The sequence below is a fragment of the Heliangelus exortis genome, chromosome 2 (assembly GCF_036169615.1).
Source record: "Heliangelus exortis chromosome 2, bHelExo1.hap1, whole genome shotgun sequence".
Classification (NCBI taxonomy): Eukaryota; Metazoa; Chordata; class Aves; order Apodiformes; family Trochilidae; genus Heliangelus; species Heliangelus exortis.
The window spans coordinates 27,562,786-27,576,076 of NC_092423.1; the positions used below are offsets into that span (position 1 = coordinate 27,562,786).

Sequence of the window (13,291 nt, forward strand, 5' to 3'; positions counted from 1 at the left end):
TAAGCCTGTAATGGTAAGCTTGGAAGGGTTACTGGGTAGGTAATAACTACTGAAATAGAACAAGACCCCCAAAATTAGTGTGCAAATATGGGCTGCAGCTAGAAACATGAAAAACTGGAGTTTTGGAAAGCACAAACACAGAATATGAGCAATTAATATTAAAAAAATGTATAGCAAGTTTTTTCCTAGGTAATCAATCACGAATTTTTCATTCTAGAGGCAATTAAAATGGATTTGGTAATAGTTATTCAACAAATAGAATGTAAATAATTTCATTGGTTCCATCAGGTATGTTTGCTTATGTGGAGGAAGGGAAAGATTTTGCTCCCTGTTCCTTCTCACACAGGAACATGGAGAGATTCTGCTTCACTGAAATGAATACTTGTCTTTTAGTGAGAACTTGATCCACTCCTTATTCTCCACAAATAGGTTGTTCTTCCTTACCTAAAAACGAATTCAATTAATTTCTTCAATTAATGAAGAAAATTTAAAATTCAATTGATTTTTTTTTTTTTATTTTTTTTACAAAGAAAATGTGCATTGTTAGATTGTGTCCACAAGGACTGCAGTAGTGGGCTTTGATAGTTATTTAAACATTAGAAAGTTTTTTTTCTTTTCTTTTTAAACATAAAAACTAACTTTAACAAGGGTATATTTGCTAATTTCTTCCAAAAAGAGACTCCTTAATAGGTTGCCATGTTTTTGGGATCTGGCTTTTATTGTTGCTCTATCCCAGAGAAGTATACTACAATTGTTAAAAAACGACATGAAATGATTTTGTGTTTATATTTATTGTCAGCAATACATCAGTTATGAAAAATAACCCAGATGAAAATGTAAGGCTTGTTACATTTTCATGTCATCTGTATTAACTGAATAAAGCTTAGCGACAATATACACAAATCTGCAGTAGTTGTACGTAAACATTTTGTGCATTAAGAAAGAAATATACATAATTTCAAAAATAAAAACGCATAACACAATTTACAAATCAACATTAACAAAAAGGTAAACATTCCTCAGACAGCTGCCTCCTTTTTCTACAAAATAAATATTCAAGTAAAATAAGTTAGGCAAATTAAATTCTTAACTTTGGGTGAGCACAATTTACATAAAGGTAAAAAGACAAATTTCCATTTCATTCAAGGTATATTTTACAGTGATTTATACACAGAGTTTTTAAGTTGGTCTCTTCGGATTGAAATGTTGGGAAAGAAACCTTATTACATTTTGGCAGGAGAAAGAGAATTTCAGAATTGATGCTTTTTACCAAATGCAAACAAAGCTTCAGAAAGGAACTGCTCCAGGACTCAAGCAGACACAGTAATCTAGAAACTACAGATTTAAAAAGGAAAATACAAACCACCACATCAACAGGAAAATGTCTACTTTGCTATTTTCCAAATGATTTATTTGATCACTGGAAATGTTACTTTCACAAACTAACAACCTACGGTAGTGGCTGCTTTAGGCACTGGATTTATAGAAGCACTCTGATTTTTAAAGCAAATTGCTTTTCATCCTAAACTGATAATTCATTTATTATTTTCTTCTCTTACAAAGCTGAAGGGCTTAATCACCTTTGCAACTTTAATCTTTACATACAATTTCAGCCCTCCTTATAGCCTAATATTTTTTCTTCTTGATAATGAGGGAAGCCTTTCTGGCTTCAAATTTCGGTGCACTGTATTCATAAAAAACCCCAAAATACAAATGCACTCTAGATTTCAAATGCAGCACTAATATGATGCAGATGTGCACCAGCAAGATTCACTGACTAGATATAAAATGTAATGCATACTAAAATACTTGCATGGATTTCAAAGGCCAAACTTACTTAAAAAAACACTTCTCTTTCTTTGTTCATTTGTTCTGTATAGTGAGAAAAAGGAGATGGCATACCTTTAATTTCAAGTTATTGAATTCTTAGATTTAGGACATAAAAATCTTCAAGGCAAGAACTAGGCAACAGCTCCTGCTGAGATCAGTCAGTATAACAACTAAAGATGACTCATTGCCAATGAAAGAAACCCTGTTCCCTCAATTCTCTATTGGTCCAATACTATTTGACAGCACAGAATCAAACTTTTAAAGGTACAGAAAGCATTAAACTTTGTGTCTCCACATGACAGTTACCATTATAAATTTTTCACATCATCTTTTGTATGTCTGACAAAACAGGAATCAACTAGTTTTTTCTTGTTTTCTACTCAAGAGTCATGAAGTAATTAAATTCATCAAGATTTGTTTAGTTTTTTTCCAGTGGATCTTCACCAAGAGATGTAACACTGAAGCCCCCAGTCCTGCAACATATATACAAATGAAACACTGCTATGGCTGGGGGCTGTGGCACTTCACCAGCTGTGGCTGGATCAAGGTATAAGATGAGAAGGAAAAATTGTACAAAAGATTGTTACTATGGTTGGTCTCTGCTCACCATTCCCATTTGGGTAATACTTATGCAGTGGCAGGAAGATAATTTTCTTGATGCAGATTGGTAATATATGTTAGCTAAGTTAAAGTAGGACATTGCACAAGATGTATGTGGGTTCCAAGAATTATTCTGCATGGAACAAAAGTAGGACATAAGGATTGATGTTAGCAATTGATGCCCACGAGAGTCTTGTCACTGACTTCAGTACATCTGGGCCAAAGTTTGTGAAGCTACAGTTTTATTCAGTGTGCAAAAACTGGTCTTTCTTGAGTAAATAGTGTGATGAGTAGGCAGAAATGGTTTAGGTTATAAAAAAGACCTGAGGACATAATTTTGAACTTTATATAACAATTATTTTTGAGAGGTTGCCTGATAAAGTTTTGTATTGCTTAGTAGTGGCACAGTCACTTATATGTTCAGACTACACACAGAAGCCATGTGATGAGAATAACCCTTCTCAGGTCACGAATCACGTCTGTAACAGGCCTGTAGATACAGTGGCAAGTCAATGAGCTTCATGTCAGAAGCATAACACCAAAAAGCCACAAGCATGGAAGAGGTTAACAGTGAGTTTTTATACTGTCAGAGTTTTTAAAAAAGTTGTGAGTATTAAAATAGCAGGACTATTGATCTTCTTGTTTACTTGCCAGTACACTCAAGAGTTTAACTGAATAATTAAAATATTCTATCCAATTATCCTAATTAGAAAAGACAAAAGGGCTCTGAGTATTGCACTGTCAGCAACAGTGAAAATATTCTCACCAGTGGAAGGGGGAAAAAAAGCCAAACCCATTTTATTCAGTTGAACAAACAAACCAAATACCTTTTTAGACAGTAAGTATACCACTCAAGATTACAGGGCAACCACTTTTCTTTTTCTTTTTTGTTTTTCTAACAAAGTTAACAAATATAAAAAATCTAGCCATAAACAGCCTTCAAAGTACAATTAGAAACCAGAAGAACAATCAATAACAGTATAGGTAGGTGGGCAAGAACCTAGACACTTGTTTTACTGCCACGACATAGACTATAGATGGCTGCTGTGACGAGGAATGGTGCGTACAGTAAACGTTGTTAGCTGATTCCATCCACTCGCAGTCCAAACCAAATGCTTCTCTCTTCAGGATTCAAGACCTGTCTACTTGACACTCCTTGTACAAGATACATCATCATCCTTTCTGAAAAGAGGCAGTTTCTATGGCAATACTAGTTAAGTGCATTTCATGCTGCACTAATATAGTGCAAAAATTTGCCTTACATATAGCAAAAAAGATGCAGGCAACAGTTTGAGTTAGAGAAAGTAGAAACGTATTGTAACATTTACAACTGGTATTCTTCTTCCAGACAGCAACCACTAGAAAATACTGAATCTGAGAATGTACATACAAGGATGAGATTTCTGGATGTACATACGAGGCCTTTATACTTTGGAGTGATAACAGGACAGAATTTCGCAAGTGAGTCATCGCCCTCTGAAATGCAGGTTAACACAAGCTATCATCAACTGCCAAACTGTTGAACTTGCTCAGTGGGTTAGTCCCAGTTAAACATTAAAATTGTACTAAGCACTAAAATGCTCTTTAACAAGTATATAATCTGATAGAGTAACATGTATGGTTCAACCGAGTATATATGTTATGCTTGAATATAAAGAGTCATAGACAGCTTGGTACGAACTCTTCATGCGTACTGATTATACTTGGTTAAGGTTGCAGGGGCTTCCAACTGTTAATACTATGTCAGCTACAGTATTCTGGAGACAGAAGTGGTGCTTATAGTTTGCAGGACTGAGGAAAGACCACAAATCTCCAACTGCGGTGTCTATCAGCATGATTCTGCCAGCTTTCTCAGTGTTGATGGTCTAAAGTAAAGCAATAATACCTTGAGTATTCGTAGGCATTATGAAATCCATCCTTCTTTACCTATGGTGCAGTTACAAAAAAAGAAAAAGTCAAAACACTTAATCCACTCCATAGAAAATCCCTGTGGCTTTGGATACCTTCTGATTTCAATCCATAAATTTAGACTTCATTTTTCATCATGAGAAGTTACATTTTACATATCTGCATCTCCATCATAAGCCAAGGTTAAAGGTTTCAGTCGGTTGTTCTGCCTTCTCTGGGGCTTCTTTGGCTTTTTGCTGAAACAATAAGATAATTTGTAAATAGAACAAGAAACTAATAACATAGCAAAGATGGATTTCAGTCTTAAATCTAAGAGAGTGTTTTAAGATACTCTATTTAGTTGCTTATTTGTTAAAGCTTTAATCCTAAAACCTTCACCTGGTTCTGTAATACTCTCTGCATCAACCGAAAGCAAGATCTATTTCACAGTTCAATTGTTCAGAAAAAGGCTAGTGCAGCACTGATGTGACTTGATGAAATTCTCAGGAGGTAATCCTGCAAGGTCAGTCCCTTTTGGGAAGAACCCAGAGCCTTCAGTGCAATATTTGGTCACGTATCAAAGCTGAAATCAGGTTCTTTGAAGTTATATGACTCAAATCAGAACCTCTCTTGGGACATCCAGGGTTTCCATTGGAAAGTTCTATCTTTTGATTAAATTTTGTCCCATTATACCTTCTGGAATGACTATAGTTAATTCTAGATGTTATAATCAAACAAGTCATAAATAGCAGGGATTGTCTCGTTAGCCATAACCATTCCCTATTTTAGCCTTGAGTTAGATTGCAATCAAGTGGTATTTCCAGTCCATTTTCTATAGTTTTAAAAAACTGCCAAGCCAAATAAAAATGTATGTTTCTTCATGCTTTAGCACTTATCATCTTATTAGGGTGTAACGTGAGCATTTCTTTAAATCAGGACTGTGCATCCTCAGTCTTCTCCAAAATCTTAGCTATGGCTCCTTAAGGTACCCAAATCTAATTCTTTGTTACTAAACAAGTGGTTATAATGGCTTGCAGTGACCACAGATTCCTCTTCAAAGAAACTGCAGTGGAGCTGTAAACTAATGGACTTAATTTTCCTCAAAAAAGAAGATATTTTGTTCCTTACTGAGACACAAGCAAGATTTTGGGGAAGGTTTACTAAAAGCCAAACAAATCCAGAAGCCCTCAAATGCCTACTGCTGCAGTTCAACCAAAAGCCTGATGTCTATGACCACACTTCCCTCACCTGAACAGTCACTGGATCAGAAATTCCAAACAGAACCTCAAAAACTTCATGAAGGGCATTCTCAAAGGTAACTTGTTCTTGCAAAACCATACACTAATATTTGTCAAGGAAATAATTTTTCAAGTATCAAAAACATACAAGAAAGTTTTCTGACTTTTTTTGGTTGAGTCTATATCTTGCTGACTATCAAATGAGACTTGCTTGGTTACCAGATTTCCTTCTTGCTCTTTCTTTAAGCATTTTGTGATGCAGACACAAATGAAATTACCATGGACATACTTTTAACAGAGATATATTGAGCAAAACTAAACTATACACTGAGCTACCCCATATTTACAAGTTCTAAATTCCAGGGAGCATGTGTTTAGCCACCATCTAGACTACAGCCAGAGTTCAGTGATCTGATCTTGGGCAAAGGGATAAGGAAAACGAAAGACTGCAGCTCACAGAAGTGCCTGCAGTTTCTACAGTGGCATATGTAAATGCTTGCATTCCAGTCTGTGTGGGACTGCTTGTTTGTAAATAATTAAAGAACTCACCAGGCTAGATAGATCATAGAAACAATAAAGATGAGTAAAACAAATGCACCAGCAGCTACACCATAAACCCAGGTCTTCAGCCTCCCATCTAAAAGGAATGAATGTTAGTCAGTAGTGTTTGAGTTAGTCTTGTTGAGGTATTAGTTCTGATATAGCATAAAAATACTTTTATAATGTAAAATAAATCACTTAACTACCAATCACAGCTTAATAGGAGTAAAGACTATTAGACAACCAAGCTTCTCTGTGCACTTATGTTCTGCTTTTCAGATGAGTCTGGATAATCCAAATGGAGCTGAGATGTGGGGCAGAGGCAGTAAGCAAGACCCCCAGAAGTCCAAAACCTGGGCCATCCCTCAGCATGATCAGCATGACTGCAGGGCAGCTCAGCAGCCCTAGACTCATTCATGCTGTTAGCATCACTTTGCATTCTAGCTCTGGTAAATCAAACTGCCTCTTATTTTACTTCTTCTTCCTATTGATTTTTATTTATTATTTATTTATTTTATTTATATCATATATATGTGTATATATATAATTTATATATTTATTTTATTTATTATTTATTTATACCTTTGGCGTGTTTTGCCTTATCCATACCTTAACTGCACATGCACAACTTTCACTACTGCATAAAGCAAGTTTTGTCAATTTCTTCCCCTATCAAATAGAAGTTTTGTTGATATAGAACAACTGTCCATTGTTAATAAAGACTGTATTTATGTACAGTCTGTGAAGTTTGTATTTTGGACATAATTTCTCTGCAGGCTGGACATAATTTCTCCTGTGCTTCTGCATGCCTTGATCCTAGATATACCCACTTCTCCCAAGAAAAATGGTGTGACTTTCTCTGTCTGTGGGGGTTCTTCTCTGAATCTCAAATGAGCATGTCACAACCTAAGGTCAGTTCATGCTGTTTGACTCACTACTTTTTGCTGACTGATTTTGCAAATTTCTAAATAACTTTTAAAAAATAATTTTTACACAGGAGGTTAGCTAGCCTTCATGCACCTCCTTGACAATAAAAATTTCATTACAAAAGCTGAATTATTTCATTTACAAGGGGGAATATTTTTATTGTATATTTTCAGTGTAAGCAAACACAGCTAAAATTTTTCTGATCCAATACTTATTACCTCTGTAGAACACAAATCAATCAGTGCAGATGATGTTTCTACAACATAACAATAACACAAATTAAGTCAGACTGGCTTTGCTCAGATTCCCAGGAGCTCCCCATCACTGTGCAGTTAAATTCAGGCTTTCTTTTCTCTAGCAACACAAAATCTTGTAGTCATGTGGACAAGTTGTTCAAGACTAACTAATATAAAAACTTTTTAGTTTCATTACATCAATGAAACATTTTAGTTGATGATAACTGATATATCTGAAATAACTGATCCATTATAGATGGGTTGAACAGTAGACTTGGCCTGGCAAAATTAATGATACTATAAAACAAATGAGAGGAATTCAGACTTCAGGACTGCTAAGCAGGTGAGTTTCTTCTCTCCTTGGTTTATTTCCATCAGTATTTATAAGGGGATATGGGTTATTTTGGGTTTTCTTGTTTTAAAATAGTATTATCAATATGGAAAAAAAGACTGGCATTACCTTGGGTATGGATTTCTTTATTTTTGTCAAAGCAGGGAACTCTGATGAGGTAATTTATTTTATGTATCTACAGGCATCTAATTTAGGCTTTCTGAATTCCCCTGGGCAGATTATTTCTATGTGTATAAGGGAACTGGCATCTCAAATGCATCTGATTTGCATACAGTACAGTATAGTCACCCAAAGAGGATGGCTTAAACACCTTCCCTTCTGGAACTGCAATATAATCTTTTGATGAAAGTTAAGGAAATATTTTATATCCAGACTTAGAAGTGGTGAGGAAAGGAATAATCAAGCTACAGTAAATCAAAACTTTTCCAGTATTACCCAGTCCTAGTATTGAAAAGTATAAATCTCACCTGAAGTGCAAAATGTTTGCTTTCTCCCATATTTGCTCATACCTCTCCTGAATAAAGTATATGCTCTATTGAATACGATTGGTTTATTATGAGCTGAGCCATGTTTCCTTCTTATCTTGAATTACTGGAAAACTGGTGACTTTTCATGAAATTTCTCAACAGTTCCTCACTCCAAAAAACCATGTCTGAGCTCACGTGAGCATGCATGCACCTAAATAGTTGAAGTTAACTATATGACATTTGCTTAATTTGGACACTCTGGCTGCTATAATCCCTCCTTTGGCATTTTCAGGTGGAGTTAGCTAAAATGAGTTAGAGATAATTGATGATTATCAATAAAGATGTCATTTTTCAAAGGAGGACCAGAAAAGCTTATTTTTCTTTTTTTAATTTTTATTTTTATTTTTATTGTAGATTAAAGTATTAACTAATTGGAGTAAAGATTATTTTATTGTAGGTATCAAATATAGTATGACAATACAAATAACAGTAAAGACTAGTAGGCCTAATGGGATCTAACATAAGTATTTCTAACCCAAACATGATTTAATCTACTTACAAGAAGTATTAGTGTAGTTCTCAATTTGCAACATTTTATGTATTATGCATGTAAAGATATGTTTTCAATTTCCAGGTTAAAAAATACTCATTAAAGATTTAGAAAGAAATTCACACTCTAAGATAGAAGGGTGTTCAAAAATTTAACTCTATGTGATTTAAATGACACTTAAGAAGATAACCAATGCTCTCTTAATATAACTAACATTTTGGACACACATCTTACCTCTTTATGTTAAAGTAATTTATTACTTAAAAATTTTTACCTCAATACTTACTAGTATCAGGAAATATTTACTAAAATCAGATGACATGGATTTACTATATAAATTATTTTTGATGGGACAACTGTCTTTCAATTTTTTGCAACTCTGTCACATAAGGCCTCAGCCAGCTCTAAATAACGTGGTCTCTCACAAAAGAAAATACTACCCATAGAGACATAGAGCACGTCTGTGCTAAATATCAGTTATAAGGTTAGCTTATGTCTAACATTAATTAGTTTAAATATGGATGTGGCAGAGAGGCATTAGCATATCTATACTGATCATTTTCCTACAATTTATGCTACAACTGCAAATTTTAAGCAGCCTTTACCCTCTGTAGTATTCAGTGCTACCATTTCACTTCTCTGTCAGCAGAATTATTGGTTGAGACAGCATAATCTAATAACCTGGTTTACAAATTTGCAGCCACCTCCCTTCTAAAGTCACATTTCAAACAGCTTCTGTGAATTTTAACAGGTAGAAGGGATAAAAAGTAATCTTCCGAAATACAAGATTTTATTGTATATCCTGATGAAGTAGCTTATGAGGCTAGGGGTTTGCTTGTCTCTTCCACTGTTTTCAGTCAGGGCAGATGCCTTTCCTATTAAATGAACATCTAAGGGCTTTGTTTTTTTCCTCCTTGGCATCACAAAAAAGTAAATGCCAGACCCTGCAGCAGTACTCAGCATTAAGAACTGCTCATTGCATGACTTCACCTGGCCCAAAAGGCTGTAGAAACCAAGTCCTTCCTCGTCCTGACTGGTTAGTGGAGGGCTGGGTGGGGTTCACAGCTCGACTGGTTTTCACATCTCCCTTTTTGTCCTCCAGGGTGGGGATCACCACCACTGGGATAAGAGTGCACTGCTCGAGTGTGCCATCGGAGGACATCACTTCAGTGTATCCGTCTTCACAACCGCACGTTCTAGTCTGTGGGGAACAAGTGTTTTACACTGTGTAGCAGAAAAACACAGTTTTCTGTAAGGCATAAAGGATAACAACATGGATGAGTGGAAGAGTAGAGTGCTCTGATGTGTGCTAGCCTGGAGAGGACCTTTTCATATACACTTCTGCATATTTGTACCAAATCAGCAGTTCATTCGAAGTTTAACTGAAAAATAGAAAATTGGCTGAAGTAGATTTTAACAAATTAATGATCAGCAAAATTGCTGAAAATACTTTTTGTTGGCATAATCTTTGTAATTCTGAGATGTGTGGGAAGCCCTCACAGGGGTGTTTTATGCTCCAATGCAGTAGCACATACCTCACTGCAGTAAGCATGGGGTTGACTGCAGGGTGGGTTACATGACCTGTCAGCATCTGGTTGGCGCATCACTAAACAGCCCCCTGTAGGACAGAAAATCATATTTTGACATGGTAATATCTTGCCACTCATGAAATTACTGATGTCATTACTTCCTACAGTATGTCCTGGATTATGATTTTATTGTTAAATTGAATTTAAGAGTCCTTTTCTTATTCCCAGATATAGGGTAATTGGTTTCAACTTTTTTTCTTATAAGTAGATAAGGATACTGCACATGTGTTTGTAATCATGTGCACTTTAGAAAACTAATCTTTGGCAAGTAAATCTTTTGTTCTTCCCTTTGTTCCTTTGGTGGACTGCTCAAAAGACAACGTAAATGTTTTGCTGTGTGTGAGAGAAGAGAGTTTTGGGTACGTGGGACGTACATAAAACCTGTGGCCTGAAAGAAAATAAAAAGCCTATTTCTAATTTGTGTCTTTTCCGTCAAACTGACTATGCATCCAGTTTATGAATGGATACCTGTTTTCTGTTGCTCCTCAGTAGTTGGCTTTACAAATGCTATAGCTTTGCCTCTTATGTGCTACTCTTAAAGACAGATTTTTCAGAAGCAAAGAAGTACTATCAGTAAAGCATGTACTGAATGCTATGACAGTGATGATATAGTCATGATATAGTGAGTAGGTTTCAATCTTTCCTTTTTATACAGCCCTACTTCTCATTGCTACAGCTTTATGTATAGTGCAGTTATTGTTATGGACCAACACACACAATCAGGCTTTCACTATCACCTCAGTAAGAATGAATTTAAAATACATGTAGAATCCATTTGAAGTACCTGTGCTTCCTCCAATGTTACAGAATAGATACATATATCATGCAGTTTAAAATTTGTACTGCTATAGGTTGACTAATCTTGCATCTCCCAAATTAATAACATTTTTATACTGATGTGATATGATGATGAAAACCTGATAGCTGAGTTTGGTCATGACCATAGCAGATGCAGTTAGATGTGGTTACATAGATCCAAGTGTTAACAGGATGGCTGATGAACAAAGAAAACCCTGCTGGTTGCCATAAGTTTTCCCCACCCCCAGAAAGGAAACTTGTACATCCTAGCATACAAATCACATGCCTGTGAGAATACATGTGATAAAATATGTCATCCAAGGAAGCTGAAGAAGGAAAGAGTTGCTTCATCGCCCATGGGAAACAACACCTTCAAGTGAAAAAGAACTATTCAGCATGATAATATCACACAAGTAAGTAAATTAATAAGGGCCTTAAAATACCCACAGGATTGATAATAAAAATTCAGTAATGCCTGAATTAAAATACACCATGTTAGAGCCAAATGTGCAGCAATAAGGTAGCAAAGAAACACAATAATCAAGACATGGGATGACTCTGGATCAAGACAAATTTAAATCAATCATGTATGTGCATCTATCAGGTTTGGAGTTTTCCACTAGTCTTCCTTCACAAATCAGAAAGTTACCATAGCTTTAAAACCATGTACAAACAAATCTAAAAAAGGAGATACAGTATAGGTATGAGAACATCTAGGAGAACCCATCCTGTAAAACTGCTAACACCACACTTGTACTTCCTGGAATTTATCACATGGTGGTATTCAGTCACATCAGGAAAAAAACACAATTATGTTCATGGTACTGACTGTGATTTATTAATACATGCTGATTTCAACATCTGAGAGGCATAATCACCAAGATGATGCTTGTTTTGAAATCCTGAAGGACCTTAATAACTACTATCACACATAAATTCTTAAGAGTTTTACTTATGATGCAAGCATCTTAGCTAGGCTAGAAACAAATCAACATGCATAAATAATGCCCTATTGCATTCTTTATGAATATGATGAATTTTAATATTCTTACAGCACAAGGTGACATTTGCAAGACACTTTGGGCTACTAAATACTATTTCAAAGCCTTATAAAAATAATACATATATTTTATTTCTGTTGTTACAACAGATAGTAATGGTGGATTTCATCATTATGTATGGGCAGTCCATGACTTAGAGCTCCCTTCCAGTGACCAACCTGACAGTGGGTGGCATTGAGGATGTGCTTAACATCTGGTATTCTTTTACTATCATCTGGGCTAATATTATATATAAAACAAACTCTCATTGCTTATGTGAATCCCTAATTGTGATAAATAAATTGATATAAATAGATCTATAGGAGAAGATTTTCTTGATTTTGGAGGCCTCAGTCATTCAGAATTCACTAATTCATTTGCAAAACTTAAACTCATCTAGTAGCTGTCCAGTGAAGCATCTTGCTATAGGCTTCTGCCATTGAAGTAAAGAAGTGAATTTATATTAGGACATTTATTAAGTAAATATTTTATAATTTTAAGGAGATATATGATGTATGCATGATATTATCAAGATTTGAATCTCCCTCTGCCTTTTTGTAGACACTGAAATGAACTTTAATACATAAAAATTCTGGTTTTGGTAGGACTTGAAATCTGAAACCCTAAATTTGGAAATGTAAAGATTTCTATGTCAAAAACCCATCAAACATATAAATCATTCCAGGTCCACATCAGAAGATAATATTTATATTTACATTTAGCTTTAACATTCTGCATAACACTGGAAAATAAATTATATCTCTAGTATGTAAACCCATGATGAATCAAGACAACAGCATGTTGATCGATACACCAGGAACAAATGTTTTTGACTAAATTTTTTTAAAGAGATTTCTTTTTGCTGGGAAAAGACATGATCCACCTGTTCTCCATGCTTTGGTGTGTATATAGAAAGAGTAATTACCTGTGACATTTAAACCATCTGACCTTTGGCACCACACGGTTCGAGAAGATCCCTTCCATGGGCTGGCCATCCACTTGTATTCATAGCACTGGCCATCTACACAGAGAACATTCACTTTTCAAGAAATTTGATGACAAGATTTTAGGCTACCACTAGTGACAGCCACAATCACCGTAACAGCATACTCATTAAGTTAAGTTAAATGGCTTTTAAGGCTAAGTAGGTCCCTTCCTCCTTTACCCAGAAGCTTAGAAGGATGCACTGCACCCATGGAAGCCCCAGGGTCCCCTGCACTTACTGGATCCATGCAGA

General features: G+C 35.4%; 1 protein-coding gene across 1 annotated transcript in view; it reads right to left on the reverse strand.

Moving 5' to 3' along the window:
* Nucleotides 1–772: 772 nt before the first annotated feature.
* The window catches only part of THSD7A (thrombospondin type 1 domain containing 7A), a 194,794-nt gene continuing 182,275 nt past the window's right edge, over nucleotides 773–13,291 (reverse strand). The window contains exons 24-28 of the mRNA XM_071735333.1: nucleotides 12,980–13,075; nucleotides 10,163–10,245; nucleotides 9,618–9,828; nucleotides 6,105–6,192; nucleotides 773–4,574 (exon numbers count right to left, since the gene is read on the reverse strand). Of these exons, the coding sequence (XP_071591434.1) occupies nucleotides 4,490–4,574; nucleotides 6,105–6,192; nucleotides 9,618–9,828; nucleotides 10,163–10,245; nucleotides 12,980–13,075 (563 nt within the window). The 3' untranslated portion in view covers nucleotides 773–4,489. The remainder of the gene's footprint in view (nucleotides 4,575–6,104; nucleotides 6,193–9,617; nucleotides 9,829–10,162; nucleotides 10,246–12,979; nucleotides 13,076–13,291) is intronic.